General features: G+C 40.7%; 1 protein-coding gene across 5 annotated transcripts; it reads right to left on the bottom strand.

The window, feature by feature from the left end:
* Positions 1-658: 658 nt before the first annotated feature.
* Positions 659-24779, bottom strand: LOC114555385 (far upstream element-binding protein 3). 5 transcript variants are annotated; one of them, XM_028577744.1, is made up of 18 exons: positions 24567-24779; positions 17761-17869; positions 16240-16270; positions 15836-15882; positions 14287-14358; positions 14010-14067; positions 13761-13923; positions 13568-13666; positions 12495-12596; positions 12275-12392; positions 11012-11112; positions 10754-10892; positions 6400-6560; positions 5650-5720; positions 5131-5216; positions 4681-4752; positions 3992-4089; positions 659-3838 (listed from the first exon to the last, which is right to left on the bottom strand). In XM_028577744.1, exons 1-18 carry the CDS (start codon positions 24657-24659, stop codon positions 3830-3832), a joined length of 1629 nt encoding a protein of 542 aa, XP_028433545.1. In that variant the 5' UTR covers positions 24660-24779; the 3' UTR covers positions 659-3829. The 5 variants fall into 5 exon arrangements, with proteins under 5 accessions (XP_028433545.1, XP_028433542.1, XP_028433546.1 ...); XM_028577741.1 differs by having other exon boundaries at positions 15836-15885; positions 16240-16273; positions 24567-24778; XM_028577745.1 differs by having other exon boundaries at positions 12275-12377; positions 15836-15885; positions 16240-16273; positions 24567-24778.
* Between the last annotated feature and the right edge of the window lie 2562 nt (positions 24780-27341).

Genomic DNA, 27341 nt, shown 5'->3' with positions numbered 1-27341 from the left:
CTACTGCAAAAGAGGCGTGATCATCGGGCATAGTTCAAATGACTCTCTAAACAATTGGATAGCCCTTCAACCAATCAGACCAACTATCCGGGTTGACGTACTTTGAAATCCGCAGCGACAGTGGCATTAACGGGTTGCTGCTCTTCGGCGGCCGCCATGTTGAATGTAAACAAAAAGCTGCTTGCCGTTGCTTCTCTATCGTCATTGTGTTAATCTGGCCAATAGCGCGGCAGGTTGATAAGCCAGTTTGTGATTGGTCCCCGCAGATTTGTAACGGAAGCAGGAGAGAAAAATATACAGGGCGAAATCAAATTGCCGGCAGATCAGGCTGGGTTTACTCAGTCTAGATTTTTGAGGGTGAACTTCAGTAACCTGAAGTCACACTTCCTGACATCAGGCTTCACCTTTGTGACCTTAAAATAATTAAACAGAAACACGATTTGTGAGACTTCAAATTCACGTTGTCCCTGAAGCTATACTACATTGGATAGTATCTAATTTAGGTGTCATGTGGCCTGATCATTTGTGTAAACTCGTTTAGAAAAATTTTGATCACTTTTGCCAAATCCCATAACATTGGTTTAGTTTACATTTCATTTTCTATCCTTTGTGAATCTTGTGACACTTAAGTAAAATAGATTCATAAAAACACAATCAGTCAGAAAGAATGAGCCTGTTTATTAGCCCTCATGTTAATCATCATCATCCATCTTCCCATTTCTCGGCCAACGACAGTCTCGTGGCTCGGGTTCATACACAACTCGGTCAATAGAATCTAATAGAAAAATCTGCAGGTTACAGTTAGGACGTCTGTCCGTTAGAAAAACAACAGAAACCAAGAAACCAAAAAGCTCCCCATAACCCCTTCAGGACGAGGAGTCGGGACTAGGAAGATCTAAACCGGAGTGGAAGGGTGATGTCGTGTTCAGTCCTGGCCCTGGGACGTTGGGGAGGCCTGGTGTGACCCCGCTGACCAGGTATTAACTATTTTAAACCCAGTGCGGGTTCTAACAGTAGACACCTAGGAACCCTGGAACTGGGGCTGGACATCGAGCCACCGTCCACTCCAGTGTTTAATTATTTTTCGGGGAGCAAAATCCCCTCACTACAGCTCTGCTAGTCTCAGAGCCGCCACGCTAACGAGCTTGGGGACAGTTCAACGCGCCTGGTCCGATTACAGACGTGTTAAAAAAAGAAAAGAAAAAAAAAAAGAAAATCACAAATCCCACTAACTTTTTAAATGTGGTGACGTCCGGACAGACGGAGACAGACAGACAAGAAGAGGAGATAGAGACAGTTAGCCTAGCAGTCTTGAGAAAATAACATACTCAGCTTCACTTTGCAAATCGGTTAGACACATGTGAATTAAACAATATCATTTTTAACAGGATAACAAAGTACATTTTTAACTGGAGAGCACCCGCCAGAGTGGAAATTTACACAAACCATATTATCTTATCGACAAACTGAATATTCAAACTGGATAAAGAGATTTAAATAGACCCTTGTACAGGAGAACTCATTATTATCGTCGTCATTATTATTATCATCATCACACATACAAGAAGCAGAACCACTGATTCAATATTCAACTCAACAGCCGCCAGATCTCCCTCAACACAAGACAAATCTCTCTGTGGTCCGACACAACAACGTTTAGCTAACGCACAAAAATACGACACACACGCTGCTAACAAACATACAGCTAAGGTTGGAATTACACCTCTACGAAGGTGCACAAACCTCTCTTTGTATTTATAAGGAGGGCTTTAGGGGCTAAACTTTAAAGTCTTCCTAATCTAAACAACATTTTTTAAACAATCCAAAAATCTGTTGGGAGTTGGGTTGGAAAAGTAAAAGCAAAAAATACTTCCACGTTCGTATAAAAGAGCCACGAAAATTTGACAACCGTGCATGTTCGAGGAGCATAATCCAGCCTTAACAGACACACAACATACAGCTAACATACACACCATTTAACTCTGACACACCACACGTCTAACACACAAGTTTAGCTACAAGTTAACAAAACAGTTTAGCTAACACATTCAGCGCCATTAAGCTACAACAGTTTTGCTAATGTACATAGTTTAACTAACAGGTTCATACTGCCAGCACATTAGCTAACAATTTATTTAACTAATGCTGTATTCACGTCATGTTTAGAGAATAGGGGAGATTTTAGGAACCCTAACAAATTATTCAAAGATAATGCTCCCTTAGCTAGTCATGTAGTTATAGTAGATCAATGTGTTTGAATGTTTTACATTGTTATAGCAGTTATTTCTAACTAGCAGAGTGGATTATATTCTTGTTTATTGGGTTTTATTTAGAAGTTAATGCCAGTGATGGTTCTTTGGAGCAATTTTGTCACTGGTTTGCTGATATGTTTTTTACAATTACAACTGGGAGGCTGAAGCGAAAGTTGTTTCCTTACTCTGCTATTTACGATTAATCATGAGCTCTGCAAAGTTAAATTAGTGCACACGTTTAGCTAATAGCAACACATCCAGTAGACTCTGCTAACACACACACACACACTGGAACACAGAAACAGTTCAGCCTCCACTTTGATTCAACTAACACAAATTCGTCAGTAAAAGCTAACACAAATTCGTCAGTAAAAGCTAACGCAAACCGCTAAGCTAACGCACACAGCTAACAAAAACATTGTTCAGACAACACACCTTTCAGTTAACATTCAGCTAATACAACACAGCTAACAGAAACAGTTTAAGCACCACATTCAGCCAACACAGTTGAGGTAACACATATTTTTGCTAACAAACATTGTTCGTGTGTTAACACACGTTTAGCTAACTTGCGCGTTTAGCTAACACGCCAGTTTACATCGCTAATAGAATCGATAACTTCATTGTTCAGCTCACACTTCTTCTATAAACAAATCAGCAAAGTAGAAATGCAGAACTAAGTTACAATAACAATAATAAAGTTTCACTTTGTAAGAAAATAGTCATTTATCCCCTTTCTGTAATGAAAGTTGAGGCGGGGAAACATGGTGTCGGCTAGAGGTTTAAATCCTGTGGAGGACAAAAACTGTTTGACCACAGAGAGATCCGGCTTTAGACAACGCAATATAAATCGTCATTTATTCATCATTACATCATAAAAACTAAAGAGTCACTATAGAGATACAGGAATAAGAACTATCATCAAACCAAAAGAAAACAATAAACGCGTCATTGCACCTCCAAGATGGCGACTAAACAGGTAAAATTAGATCGAGAACAAACAGACCCAGCGAGCACAAATTTAGTACAAAAAACAGTTTTGTCTCTGACGGTAAAACATTAAATTTCCATCTGACGCTATTAAAATATTTCTATGCCAAAAAAAAAAAAAAAAAAATAACTGAGAGTCAACACACAATCTGACGCATGCTTTAAAACATTATCATAAACAAAATAATAATAATAATAATAATAATATCTGATTTTATTACTCAAGACTGCTAAGCCTTATACCGTTTTCTTATTGGAAAATAAAACTAGACAAAATATAGATTATACTGGATTTTTTTGTTCAAAGCCACACTGATACATCTTTAAGTTCAAGTTTGATAAAAAATAAAACAAAAAGAAAAACCAGGTCTACACTGTGGAGACCAGAGGCTAGTCCAAAAAAATCTGCCCGACAAAATATCAACTTTGTAAGGTTAAAAAACAGAAAGAAAAGAGTTCGTGATTTTTCAGTTAATCCTTATTTTTCTCTACAAAAGGAAGGAGGAAGCGGCAGAGCGTTGCTAGGAAACCCAGATTCTGTTGCCGTTGACGACCATCCGAGGCCTTCACCGGTGACGAATGAGCCTCTAGTGATCCTAAAGAGACAGGAAATGACATAATTGTGTGTATTGTATATTTACATGTTGTAGCAGTAGTGAGGTTTGTTGTTTCTGGGCTCCAAACCCCAAGCCACAACCTGTAACAGGTAAACTACAGGTACAGTAAGCTGGCAGATTCCTGTGCGTTACCTGTATCTGGGCGGCGTTCCACAGGTAGGGCTGCTGCCTGTAGTATTCTGCTAACGCTGCAGTGTAGTCTGGCACCGAACTCTGCTGAGAGGACTGACCTGCAGACACAGACATGAACATGAGGTCACGTCCACATCTCTGCTATTGTTTTAATAACTGAGTTAGTTAAACCAGCAATAGCAAAACAAGCAGTGAACACAGCATTAACATATCATCATCATCCCCTTTCAAGTTAAAATGTTAACGACTTATTTCCACATCCAGCAGTTACAGAGCAACATGATGATTAGGAGTCTTTGTTTTCACAATGGCTTTTTAATAGCATTTTCTCTAAAGGAATGCTTTGAGAGCGCTGAGAGTGAAGCACAACAGTAAACAGGAACACTTAACCATGAGCTAAAACTTACTATGAAGCTCCATTAAGCAGAGGGGATCAGTATAGTAAATACAGCAATTTACATAACAATCCTACAAAGGTACACCCTCATGTTTAATATCCACATACTCTCTGCTGGATTTACTCTACGTTCTTTATCTTCGTTTTTAACTTTTTTGTTCTATGTATTTGCATGTTCAGACCCAAGAAAGAATACCACTCACAAACGTGAGTCCTAATTAAATAACCAAATAAACATTCTTTTTCATTTGTTTTGTTACTGGAGGAACAGACGGACAGACAGATGTCATACTCTGTTTCTTGTAGTAGTCCTCCCAGGCCTTACTGTAGTCTGTCATCAAGCTCTGAGGCTGGCTCTGCTGACCTGCAGACAGAAACAGACAGTAAGTCTGACAGTGTTTATAGACTGAACTCACTGGATCATCTACAACCAACTCCAAACCAATCCATTAAAAACAGCTCTTGGGAATCAAACTCAGAAAATGTAGCTCTTGTGCATCCTTTTAAAATAGTTACTCTGATGTCTGTGTCAAAAAACTGCCATAAAATGAAATATTAGTATTATTATTATTTTCCCCTTTCATTAGGTTACTCTTTTAATCAACTTCATTAATTTTTTCAATTTTAACATTTTAGATGCCAGTTTGTTTACAAAATCCACTGTCGTTTTTATGGGGTTCAACGTCAAAAAGGAAAATGATTTCAAGAAAAACAAACGTGTGTGTGTGTGTGTGTGTGTTACCAGGGTCTTGTTGTCCAGGGTTCTGCCAGCTGGTCTGGTAGGTGTTTCCCCAAACGCCAGTCAGGAAGGTCTGACCGCTGCCACAGCTGCACACAAACACACTCTTAATGAAACACACTCCACAGAGTATAGATTACATGTACAAAGTATCTACACAGACATAAAACATTATACTTCATATCTACTCATTCATTCACTTCTGCTACACAATAACGTGGTGAAATCTTTGGTTTGTGGTCCTGAATCTTGTGTTACTGCTGCTACCAACTACAAACCAACCAATCAGAATGCAACAGGAAATAGATGATGAGACTTTGTCAGCACAAGTTTTTAATAGTTTTAACAGAAACGGTTGATTTTCTGCAGAGATTATAGAAGTTGATAATATTGCATCTGTGCTGCATATTTGCTTCTATTTCCGCTGTCGTGCCACAATTCAGCCATCATTCATCATCATAATCACAATCTGACGAGCTCAAATCAAATCAAATCAAATCAATATCAGACAGAAGCTCCTACTTCTGGTGTGTAGCAGGGCCCTGGGTGAAGGGACTGAAGCCAAAACCTCCATTACTCATGATACCTGAACCCTGGAAGGAGAGGAGAGAGAAAGTACAATTTATTCCAGTAACATTTAACTCATGCCATCTTAAATCTGCAATGAGCCACTGTACATAATCATATTTGTATCTTATTATCTCAGTACAATGACTGTAAACCAGTGAGAACTCTTTATTTAATTATATAGTTTTTGTCAATAAATCAGTTGCTTAAATTGCATGATTTTTGAGTGGAATTTTGGGCTTACAACTAAGCGTAAATGTAACAGGTTGTGGAATTCTTGTATTTTTACCAGCATGAAGTTCTTTGTAAATATAGTGTTTGCACGTGTTCATTAAATGTTTTTAATTATGTGTGTATTTTGTGACAGGTTTGTTTTTCTATGCAATAATTTAATCCAAGACAAATCACTTCTCGAAGACAATAAAAGCAACCTTCAAACTGATAACAAAATGAAGACTATTCATGAAATAATAAATGCTGCCAAATTCATCACAACATCCAGTATATTTGAAGTTCAGTCAGGACGAAACAAATCAGAAAGCTCAGGTTTAAGAGACAGTCTGGCTCAGTGATAACAAACACGGATTATTATTTTACAGGTATGAGGATGATGTGCGTTTGATTTAGGAATCAGCTTCATAGCTGTTTGCCGAGTAGAAAGTTTAGGTTAGTGTCATTGTATTGAGTTCAATTTGTTTTGAGTACCCCGATCTTGTCATCTATGAGCTGGCGGGCCAGGTCCATCTGCTGGGCAGTGCCTCTGATGGTGAAGACCCGGGTGTTGGGGTCTGTGGAGGGAGGAGGGTTCCTCTGCAGCTCCACGTGGGCTCCAGACTGCTGGTTAATACTCTTGATGGTTTCTCCACCTACAAACGCACACAAAGTGTTAACAATCATATCCCACATAGACGGATGAAGCCATGCGTTGCTTTTGACACAATTTATTAGACATTAGGGGCCCTATCTCGCACCCAGCACAATTGACTTTGTACACTGACGCATGCATCATTCCTATTTTGCACCCGATGCACAGCAGACTTTTCCCTCCACAGACGCACGTCGGTAAATTAGGGAATGTATTTGCACTCCCGGGGGCGGTTCAGCAAAAAGAGGAGGCGTGTTCAGGCTCAAACGTTCCCTGGTGCTATTTTGCAGTTTCAGAAAACAATTCCGCCACTGATAAGGAAAAACCTGATCTAAAGTCAGTGGCGCGTTATTCAGATGCTATTTTAGGGGCGCATGCTTGGCCACAATGTAGCGTGTGCACAACGCGCATACACCTTGCTTCCCTCATCTACACAGACGCAGCAGTTCCCATTTTTGCAAAACCATACATAATTACAAGGAAAAATATTACTGAAAATGCGCTTCAGGTGTTTGGATAGGTCAGGAGGCACTTAACAGTGCAGTCCTCAAAAAGTCGCAGCATTCTTTGTGGCTTGTTGTGTTTTACACAACATTTCCATGAATCATGGATGTGTTCATGACATAAATGAGGAAATATTAGAGGACTTAAGGAGACGTGATGTTGCAATGCGCGACTGATGGAGCGGGTGGATGGAGATGTCATGGAGAGTCAATTAACAAGAACTTTTGTTTACCAAAAAATCATTAAACAAAGTTATTAAATGTAAATAAATGCACATGAAAGCAGCAGAGGAGAAACGAGGAGAGACATCAGCAAGCCGGTAGAGATATGGTATTGTGCATGCTGACTCACTGAAATAACTTACATTACATGTCATTTAGCTGACGCTTTTATCCAAGCGACTTACAATTAAGTGCCTTCAACTGTGAAAGTTCAAACTCCAGACAACAAGTAGTAAGTGCAAGTACATTAGCTTTAAATAAGCAAAGCTACAAAGAGACATGAAAGTTTTTTTTATTTTATTTTTTTTATTTATTTCCACTTGAAGGAATTGAGCCATTGTTAAGGTTATCAATTTCCTACTATGACAAGTCAAAATGTCTGCTGCGAAAAAGGTCCATTTACTCCTGTGAGGATTTGAATCATCTCTACGGTACGAGCAGAGAGTTTTTTACCATAACTGTAGGTTTCAGACAAGCTGATTGGTTGATGCAACTAAATCTTGGGAGGTAAGTTTAAAACGGTGAAATAACTACTATTACGTGATCTATGACAGCCTGGAAATTGGACGCTGAAACCTTTAAGCGTGATTCAGTTATTGGTTGGACCAGCAAGTCTGTAGCCAGAACCACCACCTCCTCCTCCTCCTCCTCCTCCTCCTCCTCCTCCTCCTCCTCCTCCTCCTCCTCCTCCTCCTCCTCCTCCTCCTCCTCCTCCTCCTCCTCCTCCTCCTCCTCCTCCTCCTCCTCCTCCTCCTCCTCCTCCTCCTCCTCCTCCTCCTCCCTCCTCCTCCTCCTCCTCCTCCTCCTCCTCCTCCTCCTCCTCCTCCTCCTCCTCCTCAGGTCATTAACCCTTTGTTAACCAAATGAGGAGACCATTAATGGACCTTTTATGAGGTGAAAAGGAGAGCGAGTAAATGAATGAGTGATTGAGTGAGTGAGTGGGATATTTGAAGGTTTTCACCCTCTGCTAAAGCTCCATATTGTTCAGACTTTGACATCTATTTTGTTTTCATTCCTTTAAATCTAACCAGGTTTTATTTTCAGCAGCATTGTAACATTATAAAATTGTGACTGTTCTTTTTCCATGCGGCCATATGTTTGGAATTTATAAAATGATGCTTTAAAATCTACGTTTGCCAGATTTATTTTGTTTTTGCCTCAGTTTGTCCTGATGATCCTCTGCTTATTTAAAAAATGCCCTCATGCAACAGCCAGCTGCGTTATATTAAATTAATTAGGCAATTTATTAGTTGATCGACAAACCTTCATCAATGAAAAGTTTCACTTTTAATAGTTTGCGTTTTCTTACTAAAAACTCTGAATACATGCATCTGGTGTTTTTCTATTGACTGTAAATGAGTGAATGATTATTATAATATTTAAAAAATTTCCCTTGGGATGAATAAAGTATCTAATGATCATTTCTGACAATGTCTTAATAATTAACTGAATTTTACCCCATGATCATTAATAATCTAATTCTTAGCTTTAGCTAATTCAAATATTTGTTGTGTACATTTTAATAAACTAAACATTTTAGTTTATTTTTTAACTGAATCTGAAGCCATTAAAAAAAAAAAAAAAAAAAATGTTTTGTTTAATAGCATGTTTGAATCTACTGAACAACAGGCTTTAGTGTGTGAGAGTAGACAGTAGGACATTCATGAGTATTGTCCAATAGAAAGTCCTGACAGACAATAGACCACCAGACGCACACACAAACCGACCATATGGTGTCTAAGCATTAGGTACTTGACATTTCTTTTTTTTGGTTGCTTTTATTTTGGAAGCTGCTGCTCGACCCTCTTGACCCCCCCACACCATCCCCCCACCACCACACACACACGATGGTGAATGGTTGATGTTTTTAAGCGTTTTGAAATAGAATGAGAGTAGGGCTAATGGAGCTCACGTTGTTGTTGTTGTTGTTGTTGTTGTTGTTAAGTCTTATTGTACAGGCTGCAGACAAAGAAAAAGTTTAAATGAAAGCTGCGTTGAACGGGTCCTCACACCTCCCTGCATATCTGGTGTACTGGCGGGACGCTGGTTAATACAACTGTGCATTTCTGTGGCCTTCTGAACCTGTGCACACGAGTTTGATATCATTTCCCGGTTGGAGTGCGTGGCACTGGAAATGACATATTGCACATTTTGTAGCACTTCCTGACCACTGTCTGGCGCTACAGAACACACACGAAGTATACATCATGGTGCTGTATATCGTGTAGACCAAACCATGTAAAGTTCATGTAAATTGGATCCTCTTTGTCACATTAGGCTGCCTTCCGGTTGTCAGTAGGCGGCGCAATGACAATGAGTCGATATGGACGCGTAGATGTCTTCAGGCCTGGACTCTTATCCAGCAGCGTGTGGAATTTAGGTCCATTGGACTATGCAAAATCAAATGGCGAAACATGCACATTGCCTGTCTTGCCATGGCAACAATGTTTACGAAGGAATATGTGTACCACATCTTGTGAATGTGTAATGCAACTTTGTCCAAATAAAGGCCTTCCACGGATTAAGGGGCGCCATGGAGCCAGCTAAACACACATGAACTGAATCGCTGTATAGTTTTGTAATGCGCCTTACAGGTTTTTTTTTAGTGCCAAGTTTTTGAGTATATCAAGGGCAAAAAAATGCATTCAAAGGTTAAAACTAATTGGGGGCGCTATAGAGCTGAGGTGCCACACCCAGGCCTAATAACAACAATCAAAATAATTACTAGTTTCAACATGGGTGCAAAATGTTGTTTTTGTGCATCCTAAAGTGGCAGATTTTTCCGTTATTAGAAAATGGAAGAAGATATGCTGATACAGGCTTATTTTATTGGATGGGTATATTAAGAAATACTACTCTTTACTGTGCTCTACTGCGTTTCTTTACCACGCTCTACTACATGACTTTACTGAACTCTGAGTTTCTTTACTGCGTCGTTTCTTTTTCTGAACTCTGCAAAAGATCTTTTGTGAGGGAAGAAGATCCACTCTGTGCCTGTTCGACAGAAGAGGTGAGTCCATAAGTGAGTCGACTGTTTGTAGTTAGTTCACGTCTGTATAAAACGTAAACAATTTGGAACCAGGACACGCAGTATTTGAATCAAGTAGCTTGTAAACGAAAATGTTTCAAAGTCATAAACTTCACAAATTATTTCAACTGATCAGATACAAAAGAAAAATGACAGGGACATCCTGGTAACTCGTGACTTAACATGTAGACCTTTCCATCATCACAATACTAAACTGTCACACACACACACACACGCACACACACTAACCTGTTGTAGGTTGTCAAAAAGGTTTTACCGATATCAAAGATTTCTTTACCAGACTGCTGTCACAGGTACATATATTACTAAACAAAACAACATGTGCTGTAAAATATTAATTTTACCCACACAAAGGTGTGAATAATTTCCACAGCTGCTAATGTAAAGGGTGGTCAGACTGAAAAAGATTTCTTCTCCTACCTTTACCGATGACAAGGCCACACTTGTCAGCAGGGATGGTGTAGGTCACTTCCTGTAGTGGACCAGGAGAGCCCATAGTCCAATCACCACGACCTCTTACCCTCCCACCCCGCAGGGCCGAGCCAAAACCATCACGCTCCTACAAAAACAAACACAAAATGAAGATCATCATCTCAGTTCCGTTTAGACTCACCTATCTGTGTCTGTGTGTCTGTCTGTCTGTGTCTGTGTCTGTGTGTGTGTGTGTGTGTGTGTTACCTGTGCGGTCTGAATGAGCTCATTGATGAGGTGGACAGTATGCTGACAGCGGTCTGGCTGACCCATCACCATGGCAACACGCTCCGGACTGATGCCATCATCTGCAGGATGCCAAAAAGTCAAAGGTCAAAAAGTGGCCTTTAATCTGGATCATACCATCATAGACAGGCTGGTTCAATCAGCATTTTTCTGGTGTAAACAAATAGTTTCAAACTGGATTACATGTGAACATGGACCGGATAACAATGATTTAAACACACACTAGGGCTGCACGATTATGGCCAAAATGATAATCACGATTATTTTGATCAATATTGAGATCATGATTAATTATCACGATTATTTGTTGATTTTAACCAAAACTAATTTTATTGTCACATAATTCAGCTGTAAGGTATCTACCTGACGCAATAGAAACGCGGATTACATTGCTACTTACATGTCTGCCTTGTGCTCTGATGCTCCGAAACCCACGTTAGAGGCAACATAAACATCGCTGCATGTCATGCTAGTAAACACTAATAACACGTTACACAGCAGGTAACGTTAGCCTACCGTTAGCACAGTAGTAACTGGATCAAACATGGCTAAAATGCTGACAGCTAAACGGTGTAGTGTGACAGGATTCCAACAGCAGGACGTCAAACAGTCTGCTGCTAAAGCTACGAGCTAACAGACACAAACTAGCACTATGGTCATTGCTGTTGTATGAAAAACAAAACAGACGGGACAAAATGTTGCGTTTACTGGTAAACATTGTGACCGGCTTATGATGACCAACTGCTACCTGTGGTGGAATTTTCCTCGCGTTACTCTGTCCTCTGGGACTGTCTACATTTAAAAACTAAGCTGCGCAGTGCAGGGAACAACTCTGATTGGCTCATGGAGGCACGTGATAAGACAGTGGTTTATGGAGCGCTAGATTGGCTTTGCAAAAACTTTGATAAGGAGCGTTCTATGAACGGAATGACGCCTTTTAAATATCGCTCGATCACGCAAATTTGATCGTGGAAAGCCAAAATCATGATCGTGATTAAAATTCGATTAATTATGCAGCCCTAACACACTTTAAACTGGATTTTACTGGTGTAAAATTACTCGTTTTAATGTGGATTATTTTAGCGTAATTTATTATGTTGGAGTTAAACAACCCAGTTGTAAACTGCATTGCTGGAATAATAAGATCAGTTTCATCTGAATTACATAATCTGGTTCATCCTGGTGTAAACAAACTAGTTTTAAATTGGATTATATTAAACAGACCTGCTTTAAACTGGATTCGGACTCCTGCATCATTCTGGATCTTCTTGATCATTTCTCCGTTCCTGCCAATCACGATGCCAACAGCAAACCTGGGAACTGGCACCTGCAGAGAAACAGACTAGACATGAATGTATCTTTTAAATAGTGATTCAAACGCACCCTCAAACATGCTAGCTCCTAAAGAATGCTAACAGTGTGCGTTTGTGAATGCGTGTCGTACGTCCAGGCTGGTTCCTCCCAGACGGGCGCTGAAGTCGTTGCGCCCCGACCTGAAATCTCCGTCCTTCTCTCTGATCACCTCCAACACCAACTCCCTCGCTGCCTGCAGGAGCAGAAGATAGAGAGGGAAACAGTTAGATGTCAGACTGTTAAATCTACCTACTGTGTACTCTTGGGTTTTAGAGGTACATGTACCTAGACCACAGTAAGAGGCTGTAGCTCTTCATCTAACTTCTTACACCGGCTGTTTCTGTGTCCCTGCAATATTTCAAACAGATCCGCCGACTGCAGCATCACACACTAAACCTTCTAATGGTCTGCGGGTGTAAAGCCTCGAATGTGAGGCAGCAGCAGTACCTCAACACAACTCTGATACTAGGGAAGCCACGGTGATGAAATCCCCCGGTTAAAAAAAACCACCGTGAAAATACTGGTGTTACCGATTACACTGTGAATGCACAACGGCTGTGTCTGGCCTCTCCGACTCTTGCTGTTGCTGCGCGGCTCAGTTTGCGACGCACTACCCGCTTCCCTTTTGTTAACCATAGACCTTTTATAAATATGATGTAAACCAATTGGGCTGTTCAGACAGACGTCGGCTCCAGGTCTATTTTCTCGTCTATTTTCTCCACGACTTGCAACAAGCCATAAAACACACTGATATTCTAAACGATATAAATAGCATGCACTTTTGCTTTTCACTCTGAATCTGACTCCTGCTAATCTGTGCTGCAACACTGCTGCTGTACGGAGCGGAGCAGACACGTTCACACTGGCGCTGATTTGCAAAAATGAACTAAATGGGGTTTCTTTGAATAAAAAGGCAAAACAACGGTGGGTGGTGGGCAAGAAATTTAATAGTATGCCCGACCAGCATGTAACACTGGTAACACAGACTACTGAGGCAAGCCATCCGATGCTGACGTAAAGCCATCAGTAAACAAAACAAGGCTTATATCTGACCAAAAGGAAAGCCGTACTCTCGTTCTGGTCACCAGTCTCACATGTTCCATTCAGAGCAAGATTTTGGGCTTGTTTTGAGGGAGTTTTTCCAGTACAAATGTTAGTTTTTACCTGCACTTTGTACGGGTCTCCAGAGATGCGGAGAGGTTTGTCAGCTCCTGTTGGCATCGGACCGTCCTGGATCATCATCATCTTCACCCCTGCTCGCTCCTGACACCCAACAAACATCAGAGATATTAAAAACATAGACACCTCAGTAGTTGGTAGTGTCATAACGCCCAGCTGAAGGTGTCAATCACTCTACCTGCAGCTGTTTGATGGTGTCTCCTCCTCGGCCAATCACCAGCCCCACCTTACTGGCCGGGATCAGCATCTCCTGCACAGAGGCTCCGCCTTCACCGTCACCATGGAAACCCGGACCGTTTCTACAGCGATCTACGATCTGGACCAGCAGACGCTTCGCCTGCCTGGAAACACACACACAGACAGACAGGAGGTGAGCAGCTGGTGGAAGTCCTCAGAGGAGATGATTGGTGGATGTTTAGAAACTCACTCAATGCTCTCTGGAGTTCCAGTCAGGGAACATGGCCGCTCCATCAGACCTCCGCTGTCTACACACAACACACAATCAGAAAAGAGGAAAGAGCAGGAGCAGGATTTTAGTTTAACCAGATGGAAGATTTGATGAGCAGAAGTGGCATCAAAGTCTCCTTTTACTTGTCTGTACAAATCAGTTAATGTCCACAAGCGAGCAGCACTGCTAGAGGAAAAGACGGTAAAAAAGTTAACACGCGTGAGAAGCATGTAAACAAACAGTCAGATGGACTCACCAGCAGCAATCTGGATCTTGCAGCCGGACTCCAACTGGATCCTGGTGATCTGTTCACCTCCTCTTCCAATAACTGTAGGAGGAAGAGAGGAGAGAAATGTTATGTCAACGTTATGGATCAACATTTTGTTATCGTTAAGTCAAGTGAAAAGGTTTTAGGTCCGTTTGTGAAAGGTTCCAGATCAGCTGAAAGGTTCAAGGTATCAAGTCTGATAGTAAGATTCCGGCTTAAAAGTTAAAAGGTCAGGTGGAAGGGTTTATGTTAGTTAAAAAGGTTCTAAATCATGTGGAATGATTTCAGGTCAGGTAAAACGTTCTAGCTCAGGTGAGAAAGGGTTCAAGTTAAATATTTTAGGTTAGGTTGCAGCTCAGGTAAATAGGCTAGGTCAGCATAAAAGGTTCAAGGTTGGTTGGTGTAAGGGTTCTAGGTCAGGTAAAAAGTTCCAGCTCAAAGGTTTTAGGTCAAGTTGGGGTAAAGAGATTCTGTATAAGCCAACCATTATATTGACGATTCAATTGTACAAAAAAAATTACAATATCCACTTTTATATCATGAAAAGTGTTATACGTTTGGAACATACATTGGGATTCGATGACGGGGTACATGAGTTCATCTGAGGGGGTACCACTGGTCTGTGGTATGTGAAAAGGTTCTAGATGAGACATATTGGGTCAAGTAGCTCAGTTGGAACAGTCTAAATCAGTGGTTCCCAAAGTGGGTTACGGGTACCCCCAGGGGTCCTTAAGGGAGTTCCAGGGGGTGCCCAGCAAAAAGGGCAATTCATTTATTTACACTAAAATTCCATCAAGTAGTAACACGTGGCAGAATGTATTACTATTTGGGTCATATGCCTAGACAACTATGTTGAAATACTTCCACACAGTAGACTTTCCTTCATTTTCGGTAGTTTTAAAAACTCCTGAGGCCAACTTTTTTTTAACATCTTCCATCGTTGCGCTCTGAGCGCTCAATGCGCTGCGGCATGCAGTCTGCCTGATATGCACGTGTTTGTTAGGTTAATATTTTAAATTTATTTTAATCACAAAAACGAACATTTGCATCAAGTGAAACAGGCCCATTACATAATAAGCTGTTTAAAATTTTAAATGTCCAATGCCTTAGGCTACCGCGCTGATGTGACCGTCCGTACCCGTCCCAAACCCGTCCCAAACCCGTCCATCGTTTCTAAATATCGGTCCGAACCCGGAACGGCCCGTCGGGTACCGTCGGGACCCGTCGGGACCCGTCGGGCTCGGGTCGGGTATCCCAGCCTTATTCTACATTACAGTTCAAAAGTTTTAGATCAGGTGAAGGGTTCAAGGTTAAGTGGAAGGTTTTATATAATCTTGAATGTTGCGAGTCAAATGGAAGGTTCCAGGTCTGGTGCAAACATTTCTGATTTAGGTGAAAAGGTTTCTGACTAAGGTTAAAGGAATCTAGGTCATATTTAAAGGTTATATTTCACATGAAGGCTATTGGCCAGCTCAAAATGTTTTAGGTAAAATGAGAAGGTTCAGGTTGAAGGGGGGTGGTCGGAGGTCATACTCACTGAAGCCAACCATCCTGTCGGGGACCTTGTAATCCTCTGTGATTACCCTGCTGCAATACACACAAACATCTTGGTCACACTGTGTGTGTGTGTGTGTGTGTGTGTGTGTGTGTGTGTGTGTGTGTGTGTGTGTGTGTGTGTGTGTGTGTGTGTGTGTGTGTGTGTCAATAAGTGATTATGTTGATGCAGACAGTAGGAGAACAGATCTATAAACACTTATCTACTGTTACAACCCGACACCAACACACTGATGAACAAGAATATGATGCTGAACACTCGTCATTATGTGTGTATCATTATCACCATGCTGTGTGTGTGTGTGTGTGTGTGTGTGTGTGTGTGTGTGTGTGTGTGTGTGTGTGTGTGTGTGTGTGTGTGTGATCAATATGTACTGCTGATCGTACCCTTGATGCCCCATGGCTGCTAGCTGGTTACCTACTGAGAGACAGAGACACAGATTAGACATGAATGCATTTATTTTCTCCAGGCTAAGTGGCCTAACGGAGGTGCGGACCAAAACTAACGGACATGTTTCAGCAACACAGAAGAAACCGCCGCAATGTCCCCATTGTCAACAAATCCAAAAACCGACAACATGTTAGTCCATCTCTCAATACTGTGATTTCCTGTCTATGGCTCTCAGCCCCAAGCCCATTGGCTTATACTGAAGACGTAAATCTTTAAAAACACAAAGATATGGTTTATTATTTGGTTCTAGGTAAATTGGAATGTTCTAATCCCCCTTTCACACCAAGGGCTTGACCAGAGTTACACCAGGGTTGACTTTGCGTTTAAGTAGGTTAACCTTTGTTGATTGAATCGGCTTAGTACTTCCGACAAGGGTTGGACGTGGGTTGATTTCATTGTGAATAGCACAGGACCAGGGTCGCCAAGACAACCATGGCAGGAAAATTTATGTCATTGGTTGAATGTCATTGGTTCGAAATGCGAGGCACAGATATGAGGCAATTGTTACAGGTCGCCGCAGCACATCAACACGGGGTGCGATGGCATATACTGTATTTTCTCTCACTGTGCTTTAGAAGGTAATATTCTCTCTCTCTAAGCCGACAGCAAAGCCTAACTTTACTTTTGATTGTATCAAACAAAGATAAAATGTATGCATGGTATTACGCTATTTTCCACGGCAATACTGTATCAATACAAAGATACCAAGTACCGATATTTTTATTATATGTGTTGTCAGTTTGTCTGCTTGACTATCCCATTTTGCAGCAATACAATTGAAGTGAGATGAACAAACTTAAAGAAACAAAAACAAAATTTATCTTTTCAGATAAAACAGACAAAGTTTCCTTTTGGGGACATAATTTGAAATTGGGAAAATTTGAAGTTGGAAAAAAGTATCGTGATGATATATCGTAAGGCCTCTGGTGATTCCCACCCCTATACTAGAGTAGTCTACTTGTTTACTGCTGCACCTGCAACAAATGAAATGCAGGGGAGAATGAAACGAAGAGCATCTGTCTCCACAAAATCGTCTGTTGAATGTCAGATGGTTATTTATTTGTGCTAGAACATAATCGCTGTGAAACATTCAGAAAACGTGTCATTTCTCTCATTCATAGCTGTTCTGCTGTCTCTGCAGCCTGTGCAATGAGGAATTCAAGTACTAAACACTAGTTCTGGTGGTGTACAGCTGGACTGAGTGACAACATTAGCTTTTCACTGAATAGGCTAGGACGCGTAACTCACCCCCCACCCAAAAAAAAACACTGCTCAGGTGAGAAAAGGTTCTTGCTTAGGTCCGTAGTTTTAGGTAAGGTTAAAAGATTCCGGTGGCAGGTTCTGGATCATTTAGATTCAGGTTAAATATTCCTGGTCAGGTGAAAAGATTCTAAGACAGGGAAGAAAAAGTTTTCAAGAATAAATTGATTTCCTCCTTTCTGCCCCCCTCCACTCACCTCCGTCCTCTCCTGGTCGTTTCTGGCCGGAGTAGTAGAGCGAGGGGTCGACACTTCCTGAGGAGCTGTTGAGGTGAGACATGGCTTCTCCGCCCATCTTACCCACCATCTGACAGACAGAAAGAAACAAACAGCTGTAACACCTGGATATTAGAACAGGTAAACTCCTGCTGACACAAGAGAAACACATTCAAATCTAGTAGCAGCACAGATAAGGGTAGAAAGTCTTTGTTTTGCAAGTTACAACTAAGGCCCTAAAGCTCTTACCTGGCTTTAATATACGTCCTGAGTGATCTGATCAACTACTGAATATACAGTAGTGGCGTAACGGAGTGAAGTAGAGTGATCCGGATTGTTATTGGCAATCGTTTCGGACCTCCGACCTTCAATATAAATCAGATGCGGACCGTTGAGTATTAACCCTGGTGTATACATTTCAGTTGGTACTCTCACATGAATTACAAACGTGCGCTGCCTACAGTCTTTATGCTGAAGGACGTAACTTTTCACTGTGCGATGGCATTATGCGTGTAACATTTTATTAGTCTCGCTTTGCCAGACCATCCTCCATATGCTGCGGAGGAGGGTCTGGCTGGTCCACACAGCATTCCGGGATAGGAGAAAAACTTGCTCTGGTTTATTGGCATTTCTTTAAAGCAATCACAATCGTCATGGACGGCCATAAGCTCCACACTGAACCACTGCAAATTAGCCTCGGGAAGGAACTTTTACGTTACGTTTAAAAGTTGTTTTAGTCGTGCAACAGAAAACTCAGATTGGACAGATAGTCTAGCTAGCTGTCTCAATTTATCATGCAGAGATCTGAGGAGCAGTTAATCATAGTCCTGATAAATCCTAATATTCCAACACAAAGAAAGCGGAAAAAAACAGACATCGGCGAAAAGACACGCATCCATGCTGGGATGGGAAACTCAGAGTTTTTCGGTTCCAAAATAGCTGAGAGAGTTCGATTACCCTCTTAGTATGTTTACTCCAGGTTAAGCTTGTGTGTGGTAAATGGAAAAAAGCCATCATTAATTGAGCTTTGATAAAATGTTTTAACATGGCAACAGGTAAATAAAAGGCAGAGCCTCCATTTTGTAGTGGGCGTAGTAATATTAATGCACTGTATGCAGACTGTGCAAATTTATCTTTCAAAAAATTGAGCCTGAGTTAGAGCAGGGAAAAGTATCATTAAGTTTACACAATAAAGTTGTATTCAGGGTTGCCCATTAATTAATTAATTAATTAACCAGACGTATATCTTCTAAATGGATGATAAAGTACACAATATTTTAAATTTAGACATCTATTTGGATTTTGGCTCAACAGCATTCACTGGGTTTATTTCAGCTACTTCAATTTAAAACAGTCACTGCTGTTAAAACACATTCAGACTATACCCATAACTACATTCTGCAGCTGCACCAGTATTCTGCTCATTTAAAAACATTTACATATAATCTCCATATTATAGGAATCATGTTCTATCAGTGCGACTAATCACATTATGGGTGATAGAGATGATTATTCATTGATACGCAACTACAGCTTTGTACCGATTTTTACGATTTAAACTGAGATGACACATTATGTGCATTAACGTTTTAGTTGAACTGCTCTTACAAAGAGGGTTTTAATTTATCTTTCTGGAACTGAAAATAGAGTTTCCCCTCATCTCAGGGTTGAAGTTTTCACTAATCCCACATTAGAAACAGGGCCCAGGAGTTTACATTCATTCATTCATTCATTCATTCATTCATATAGAGTGGCGATCGCAGTAAGCAAGAAGGTCTGCAGTGTGATCGCTTCATTAGATGTCTCTTTAATTTCCTTCATGTTGTTTTCACTCTCAACAAACTCCACCAGCATTAGAAACATTTCGGGGGAAAACACAAGCAGCCAATCACAGCCTACGCATGTGGCCGCCGTAGTTATGACATAACCTCTTAATGCAGAAGTATAAACCCAGCGTTAGTTTTGCACAAATCCAGGAAACACTTAGAAAACAAAACAGATTTATGTGTAAAGAGAAGCTATTGAACTACTCGGATTAAGCGTGCCGTGGACTTCTGCAGCTGGTTGGGATGGCAGAAAATAATCTGCGGCAGTGGAGTTGACTGCTCTTCAGCTGCATCTAGCGGACATTACGCACGTAAAGTGTGAGCGAGAGGCCTATAGTTAAGAACTGAGGCTACATCTACACTAATACGTTGTGGTTTAAAAACGACTACCTTTTGCTATGTTCACACCTCACAATACTCCGGCGTTTCTGAGCCCCCGCTTTTGGTTTGAAAACTCCAGGGTTCCGTTGTAGTCTGGACGGACAGCCTTATCGGGTAGGTAGGCTAACATACCGTAACACTTCCCCCTCGTCGTCGGTCGAAGCAAATAAATCCCTGGTCTTACTTTTTCGCCATTGCCGATTTTTTCCCCCAAAGTATTTTCTGTATTTTCAATTTACACATCCATGATTTTCAAGTGCAGAGTAACGTCCAACAATCTGCTTCCGGTTGTCGCACATGCCCAGTGTATGAGAATGGTCATGTGATACGTCTTGTCAGATATGTTTACTTAAATATGTTATATGGAGATTCATTCTGCTACAGGAGCTAACACTCTAGTGTGGACGGAGATCGTTTGTGTCTCAAAATGCCGCTTAACAATAAAAACATAGTAGTGCAGATGTAGCCTGAAGCTCAGATGCAGCAGCATTAATGTGACACACTGATGCGTCGGAGATTCATCTTTTATGTGGCTTTTACTCTGAAGGCCAGTTATCAGCTCCAGATGTCAACGCTGCCTCGCTCGGTTGGTTTCAGTCAGAAATACGTCCACTTAGTCAATAACACTACAGCTCATTCACAGCTATTAGCTTTTGGCTGCTAGCTGACCTCACCTTGGCTGACAACAATGCAAAATACTGCCAGTACACACACACACATACATTAAGAGCGAAGTAACCTTGAGCGTTGTCATGATAAAGAGAAAAAGAGAAGAAAATAAAAAAAAACAGTTGAGTGGAGGAATTTGCTGCGGTCAAACATTCACTGCCACACCTGTTAACACCTGCGCTCTGCAGCCTCACTCTGACAACGTGACTCAGATTAATGTTTCAACACTAGGACTGATGCAACAAGGCTGCAGGATCTAAATATCGATATGAGCTTCTGCCATATTTGAACTAGCAGGCAGAACCTTTGCAAACCAAGTGCTCCCTAATTCTCCATAAGATATCAACAAATTACAATAGTGACATGCTGCTCTGAATAATAAGTACTCTGATTAATTACTACAATCAATCAATCAATCAATCAATCAATCTCCTGCTGAGGTGAATCAGATCCTAATGTGTCTTATCTCATAAAATCTAGTTACTGACTCCACTGCTTGTTTTCTCTGAAGCTTAATGAGACTTATATTATATTTCATAATGCCATCATTTGTTTCTGATGTTAGCGGAGGCTAGGATTGAAACTATTAGTCGATGAATTAATTGCTTGGTCGACAGAATGTCTGAGCCTGTCTCCACATCAACCAGCAATGTGTTTACCAGGCATACTCTGTGCGTAGGATGGCCGGTTTAACCCACCAGTCCTCATCGATATAGTGCCATGTGTCACGTAGCTCTCCGCTGTGAGCGCCGTCCAACAGAGAGCCACCAACTTAGCAGAAAAAAAGAGCTTAAAACTTAACTTGGTAGCACTACCAAGTTAAAGGGCTTAAAATGCTAGCAATTAAGAAATAGATAGTATAGCCCATTTTATTTTACAATGCAAAAAAACCCATTTTGTTTTAATAATATTGTTTTAAACTGTTTAATTTACAGTATTAAAATCGGTCAAAATTCTTATTGCCAGTTAACAGTTAATCATTTACATCCCTAACAGGAACACATGAATAAAACTGAATCATCGATAATGATATTAGTAACTACTGTAATTTTTCTACTTTGACCGATTATCAACATTTTTAAAAAGTATGGTTTTGTCACTCAAGTTGTCTGCAATGCTATTAGCATACAGTGCTAATGTATAGCTAGCCACACTAGCTTAGCTATTTCAAACCTATATTTGTTTTTGTTATTTCAACTAAAAACTTCTCATTTCAAGAGAGTCCTGGCAAAGTAAGGCAGCAAGTTACAAACAGCAAAAGACACAACATCTGCCACAAAATCAGAAACATACAGAAATGTGTTTGTAATATCATACATTAAAAGTTCTAAAACAAATCAATAATTCCTGAATTAGCCAAAAGTACAGAGACCAAAACCAAAACCTGAGTTCACTGTCCAAATCTGGGCAGATGGACACACTGCACCCAGTCTCGCTTTGCCAGACCCTCCTCCAAAGTGTGCTGGAGGAGGGTCTGGCTAGTCCACACAGCATTCGGGGATGGAAGGAAAACATGCTCTGGTTTATTGGCATTTCTTTAAACCAATCACAATCGTCTTGGGCGGTTCTAAGCACCGGAGAAAAGCTGCATCGCCACTGCAAAATAATGTCAGAAGAAGCATGTGTACTTTTAAAAGTTGTTTTAGTCATTCAACAGAAAATTCAGATTGGACAGATAGTCTAGTTTGCTGTCTGGATTTACCCTGCAGAGATCTGAGAAAAGGTTAACCATAGTCCTCATAAATTGACCGGAGTTTAAAATGCCAACACAAAGAAAGCCCAAAGGCAACGGATATCCGGCCTAAATGAGTGAAATCTGACGGATTTTCCGGCGGCAACAGAGCAATCCCGGAAGTGGAACGTCAAGGATATAATACACTACACTGCACCTACTGTAACTCCCCTTAAAACCACAAGCTATAGTTTTTACATGTCTGTTTGTATTCAGGTTAAACAATGAGATGCAACAATTTTATTAGTGATCTTAATGTACAGACACTGTACAGATTGAGCCTGATTTTAACCAACAAAAAAAAATAGCTTCCGGCTAGTTTTAGAATCAGGACTAATTTCCTCCAAACTGGATGTCGTTTAATTTTCAGTTTGACGGATAGGCAAAACCTGATTGACATTTTGGTCGTCTGCCTGCAGTTTAAAATGTTCAGTTTCTCTGATTTCCAACATGGCTGCTCAAAAGATCCATTATAAACTGTAGTGAGAATGTTTTAATATCATTGAGCACATTTATATATTATTAGTTATTGACATGTTGTGGTGGCTCCTAACTCAGACTGAGCTGTGATAGAAATAAGTTAATATGATGGGCAAGATTAACTAAATCATACTTCAGCACAGTTTCAGAGGTGTTGGTAGGTGGCAGGCTACTGTTTCCCTATTTTGTCTTTATGCTAAGCTAGGCTAACCATGTCCTGACTCCAGCTCTGTACTGAACCGAGAGATATGAAACTGATTTCCATCTGAACCTCTCACCATCAGTAAGAAAAAAAAAATAGACTGTTAAGATGGCCTTTAGCTCTGCGTGATAAAAACCTAGCGTTCACATTTGTGTGACTCCAGTCCGTCGACACAACCAACGCTCAAAGTGTAGGTCGTCCAGCAACAATATTTAACCAGCCGTTGCAGCAACGCAACCTCATCCTGAAAGATGCTGCTTTGGCCAATCACATGCATGCAAGCACACAATCCTGGTGAATTCTTTTTTTAACGTCAACAGCGTATAACTACAGTTCATCTTGGAGGAAAAATTAAATGATTGCCACCGTGATAAGTTGTAAAATCCTGAGTGGAAGTATTCTAAACGTGTGTAGTCACAGATCTGTCACTCAAACTGGACTTCCTGGATTGTATATCAGGCCTCGCTTTGACCTGAAGCTTTAACACCGTCTGAAGACTACTTGCCAAAATGCTGAACTCTCCCTTTAATAAGAAATGAGTAAATAAACACATTCAAACAAACCGTCACGTTATTGCAATCTAGTTTTTGAGTTTGTATAGTTCGAATGTGCAGCTGGATGTAACCCGGCCTGTCAGTCAAACTACAGTGTCTCTTAGGTGTCTGTAACATACAGACAGATAATAATCCAATATCTCACAGAGAATAAAACACCTGCATGCAGAGATGAGCCAGTTTATCAGAGTAAACGTCCTGCTGGTTCACTCAAACACTCGGAGGTGGTTAAATGTCCTGTCTGTCTGTCTCAATACATGTCTGTCTCTCTATAGGAAGCAGACACACCTCCAATCGGCTGTATATGGCTCTGAGGCTGTTGCATAACGCCAGCCTAGTTTCTAACCAACTTACAGTAAACAGCAGCCTATGAGGGGAGGGGAGGAGGGGAGGGGGGTCCAACTCTCATATTAACTGTTGGAAAGCGGATAACACAGTATGAAAACCCGCATTTCACAGCTTCCCCCGGCCTACTGAGGATAGTTAGTAGGTCATTAAAGCGGAGCAGAAAGAGTGGACTTGGTGTGCTCCTCGGTGGTTTTTCACCGTGTTTCTGTACCGCAGCCCAACAGGTTGTCTGCCTTAATGACACGTGTGGCCAAACTTCTGTCCTGCTCCCCCCTTCACCTCCCCCGGTCCCACTGCGCTCACCTCCGGGTGACAGCTCCACAAACTACCCCTAAACTAACTCCCGGACCGTGTCAGCCCGGATAAAGTGTTCCAAACCGGCCACAAGTCCAACTCTGAACTGCTTTCCGAGCTAGTTAGCATGCTAGTGTGTGTGTGTGTGTGTGTGTGTGTGTGTGTGTGTGAGAGTGTGTTGACGGAGCGCATAAGTTAGGAGTTAGCAGCTGAGACAACACGGGCGAATCCAAATAAAAGTGCTTTGGCTCGATCTAAACGACCCAGAACGGATGTGTGCGGAGCCCCAGTGTTGTTGTTACCTGCCGGGCCCTCTGTAAAACATCGGCCAGGCCATCTGATTTCAGCCCCGGCTGGTTCATCGAGGCCTGTCCCTGTACCAGCTCCGCCATCATAGCGCCACTAGCTAGCCGTTAGCTGTTAGCTGTTAGCCGGATTAGCTCGGGCTGCTAACTGTGCTGAAGCTGCAGTCAGAGAGCGGTTAGAGAGCAAGATATCTCACTCTGAAGGCGTTTTCAGAGACCAAGAGGAAGTAGATCTCTGAAACTGGATCCACTGGTCACACAACACGCTGCTTCTTATGAAGAGTGACTGGAGTTAAGATACAATATATTTTATTAAAAGCTGAAACGATTAGTTGATTAATTGGTTAGATTATTATTATTATTATTATTATTATTATTATTGATTCATTTGTAGTATTATTTTGTGTCCAATCATTAATTTGAATTATATAATATCTTTATTGTCCTTGTACAAGTAGCCTACAACGATATTAAGATTGCAACATCTGTATCGATGCTATCAAAATAAATAACTAAATATATAAATATAAATAAATAAGGTAAAAATAAAGGTAAAAGTACAAATATGTTTAAAAAAAATAGCAATAAAGTGGATAACATAAACTGTAAAAAGTGTCCGGCAGTATTATATTAAAATAGTGCAAATAGTAATGTCAGTCAAAATTAGTATTATTATTTTTGTTATACAAGGTCAAGAGATACACACACACGTACGCACGCACGCACGCACGCACGCACGCACGCACACACACACACACACACACACACACACACACACACACACACACACACACACACACACACACACACACACACACACACACACACAATACCACCAGCTGAAGACAAAAAAAAAAAAAAAAAATCATAATTTGATCATTAGCTGCGGTCCAGAGTTAATTAATTAAAATACGACACATTAAGAAAGCAAATTTTGGTAAATATATTGATGTGATTTGGATTTTATTCTCTTCAATAACTCAACAAAACCTGGTTTCAGTTTTCTACCAGTCACCATGGTAACAGTATGACATTAACCTTATATACTATAATATCAGCTGACAGTTCAACAATTGTTATCAGGTGAAGTTTTTTACGGTGTTTTTTTTTTTAACTACAGAGTGGTTCGTGCTATTCATAGAGGATCTCTGCCGCTGCTCAGCTGTTGGCAAGTCGCTGCTCTGTTTCCGCTTCCGCGTTCAGTCACGTGCTTTGGCCAGCTCCACAGGTGGAGAGAGTGAACTTTAGAAGAAGAAGAAGAAGAAGAAGAAGAAGAAGAAGAAGAAGAAGAAGAAGAAGAAGAATAAGAAGAAGAAAAAGAAGAAGAAGAAGAAGAAGAAGAAGAAGAAGAAGAAGATTGATCGATTGATCGGAGTCAAATCTTAATGTTTGTCTTATTGACCTCTGACCTTTAACCTGTGTGTGTTTGGCTGTAATGAGACAGTAAAAGAAGATTTTAAAGCTTCACACTGATTCTGTAAGACTGATCTGGCCTCTATGTTTAATAAGTTACTGTTAAATAAATTAAGTTTGACGTGTAATGTTCTGTGCCTAAATTAAATAAACAATATTTTCATTAACTATGAATTAATTAATTGATTTATGGTATGCAGTGGTGGAATGTTTGGTCTACTAAGTAGCCTACTTTTAGTACAGTACTTAAAGCAACTACAGGGAGATTTTAACTGATTGTCGGCTTTTCATGGTTTTATTTTGTTTCTGTCGACTTTGAATGAAGTGTATTTTACCATGCTAAATATCTTTGTTTACATGGAGTCTGGTGGGTTTAGCGAATGCAATTTCGGGATCTTACTTTTTAACAGAATGGTCGACCTCCTTAGAAATCCTTTCCATAATGTTGTCACACTTAGAATATTAATCTGAGCCTGTCAGTGGCAAAACAAGCACTTTTGTGAAGGTAAATACAAGCTGGACAATTGCACTATTAACTTACATAGTATCTTGTTTCGCTGCTGCTGATAGCGATCTTGCTTAATGCTGGACCAATTTCAAAGATTGTTGTTCCCATCAGTCACTTAGACACAAAAACAGTAGCCTGCTTTGCTCAGCTGGCATTGTAACCTTTTTACCACGGTAACAATGTTGGATCACTGAAACACTGATAACCTGCAGAGACCCTGTGACCTCAGCGTGACCTCTCATACCATCAGATAAACTCAGACAACACTTTTTCATTTACAGACAGAAGCTTTTTAGAAGTGTGTAAGTTGTTTTCCACCTTCTCCTCTTTCTGTCCACACACACACACACACACACACACACACACACACACACACACACACACACACACACACACACACACACACACACACACACACACACACACACACACACACACACACACACACACACACACAAGGTGGTGTCAGATGATAGAAACTGATTATTTGTCTCTTTATCTGTAAAATATCTCTGTTAGTTATTGAGGATTTAAAGGAACATTCATTTTCATTTACATCAGATTTATTTATATGTTAAACTGCTGCTGCAGTGATGACACTCACAGCAGCACTACAAAGACCAGAATGCACCACAGCTACAGGACAGGTTGGTGTTTGAGTGAAATCAAATGGCTCCTCTTATTGTCTAAAAGTGGCAATTAGGGTCTAAATATTGAATTAGTCCATTTTTCTTTGGGCCTTCTGCAGTCTACTCAGTGGTTAGATTGAAGAAGTTTCAATTGTGATTTTTCAGTCCATAGAAGAACTGGCCAAAGTAAGTGTAAGCACATATGGAATTTGATTCCAGCTT

This window comes from Perca flavescens, chromosome 5, assembly GCF_004354835.1.
Source record: "Perca flavescens isolate YP-PL-M2 chromosome 5, PFLA_1.0, whole genome shotgun sequence".
Lineage (NCBI taxonomy): Eukaryota > Metazoa > Chordata > Actinopteri > Perciformes > Percidae > Perca > Perca flavescens.
This window is presented reverse-complemented; position numbering and strand designations above follow the sequence as displayed.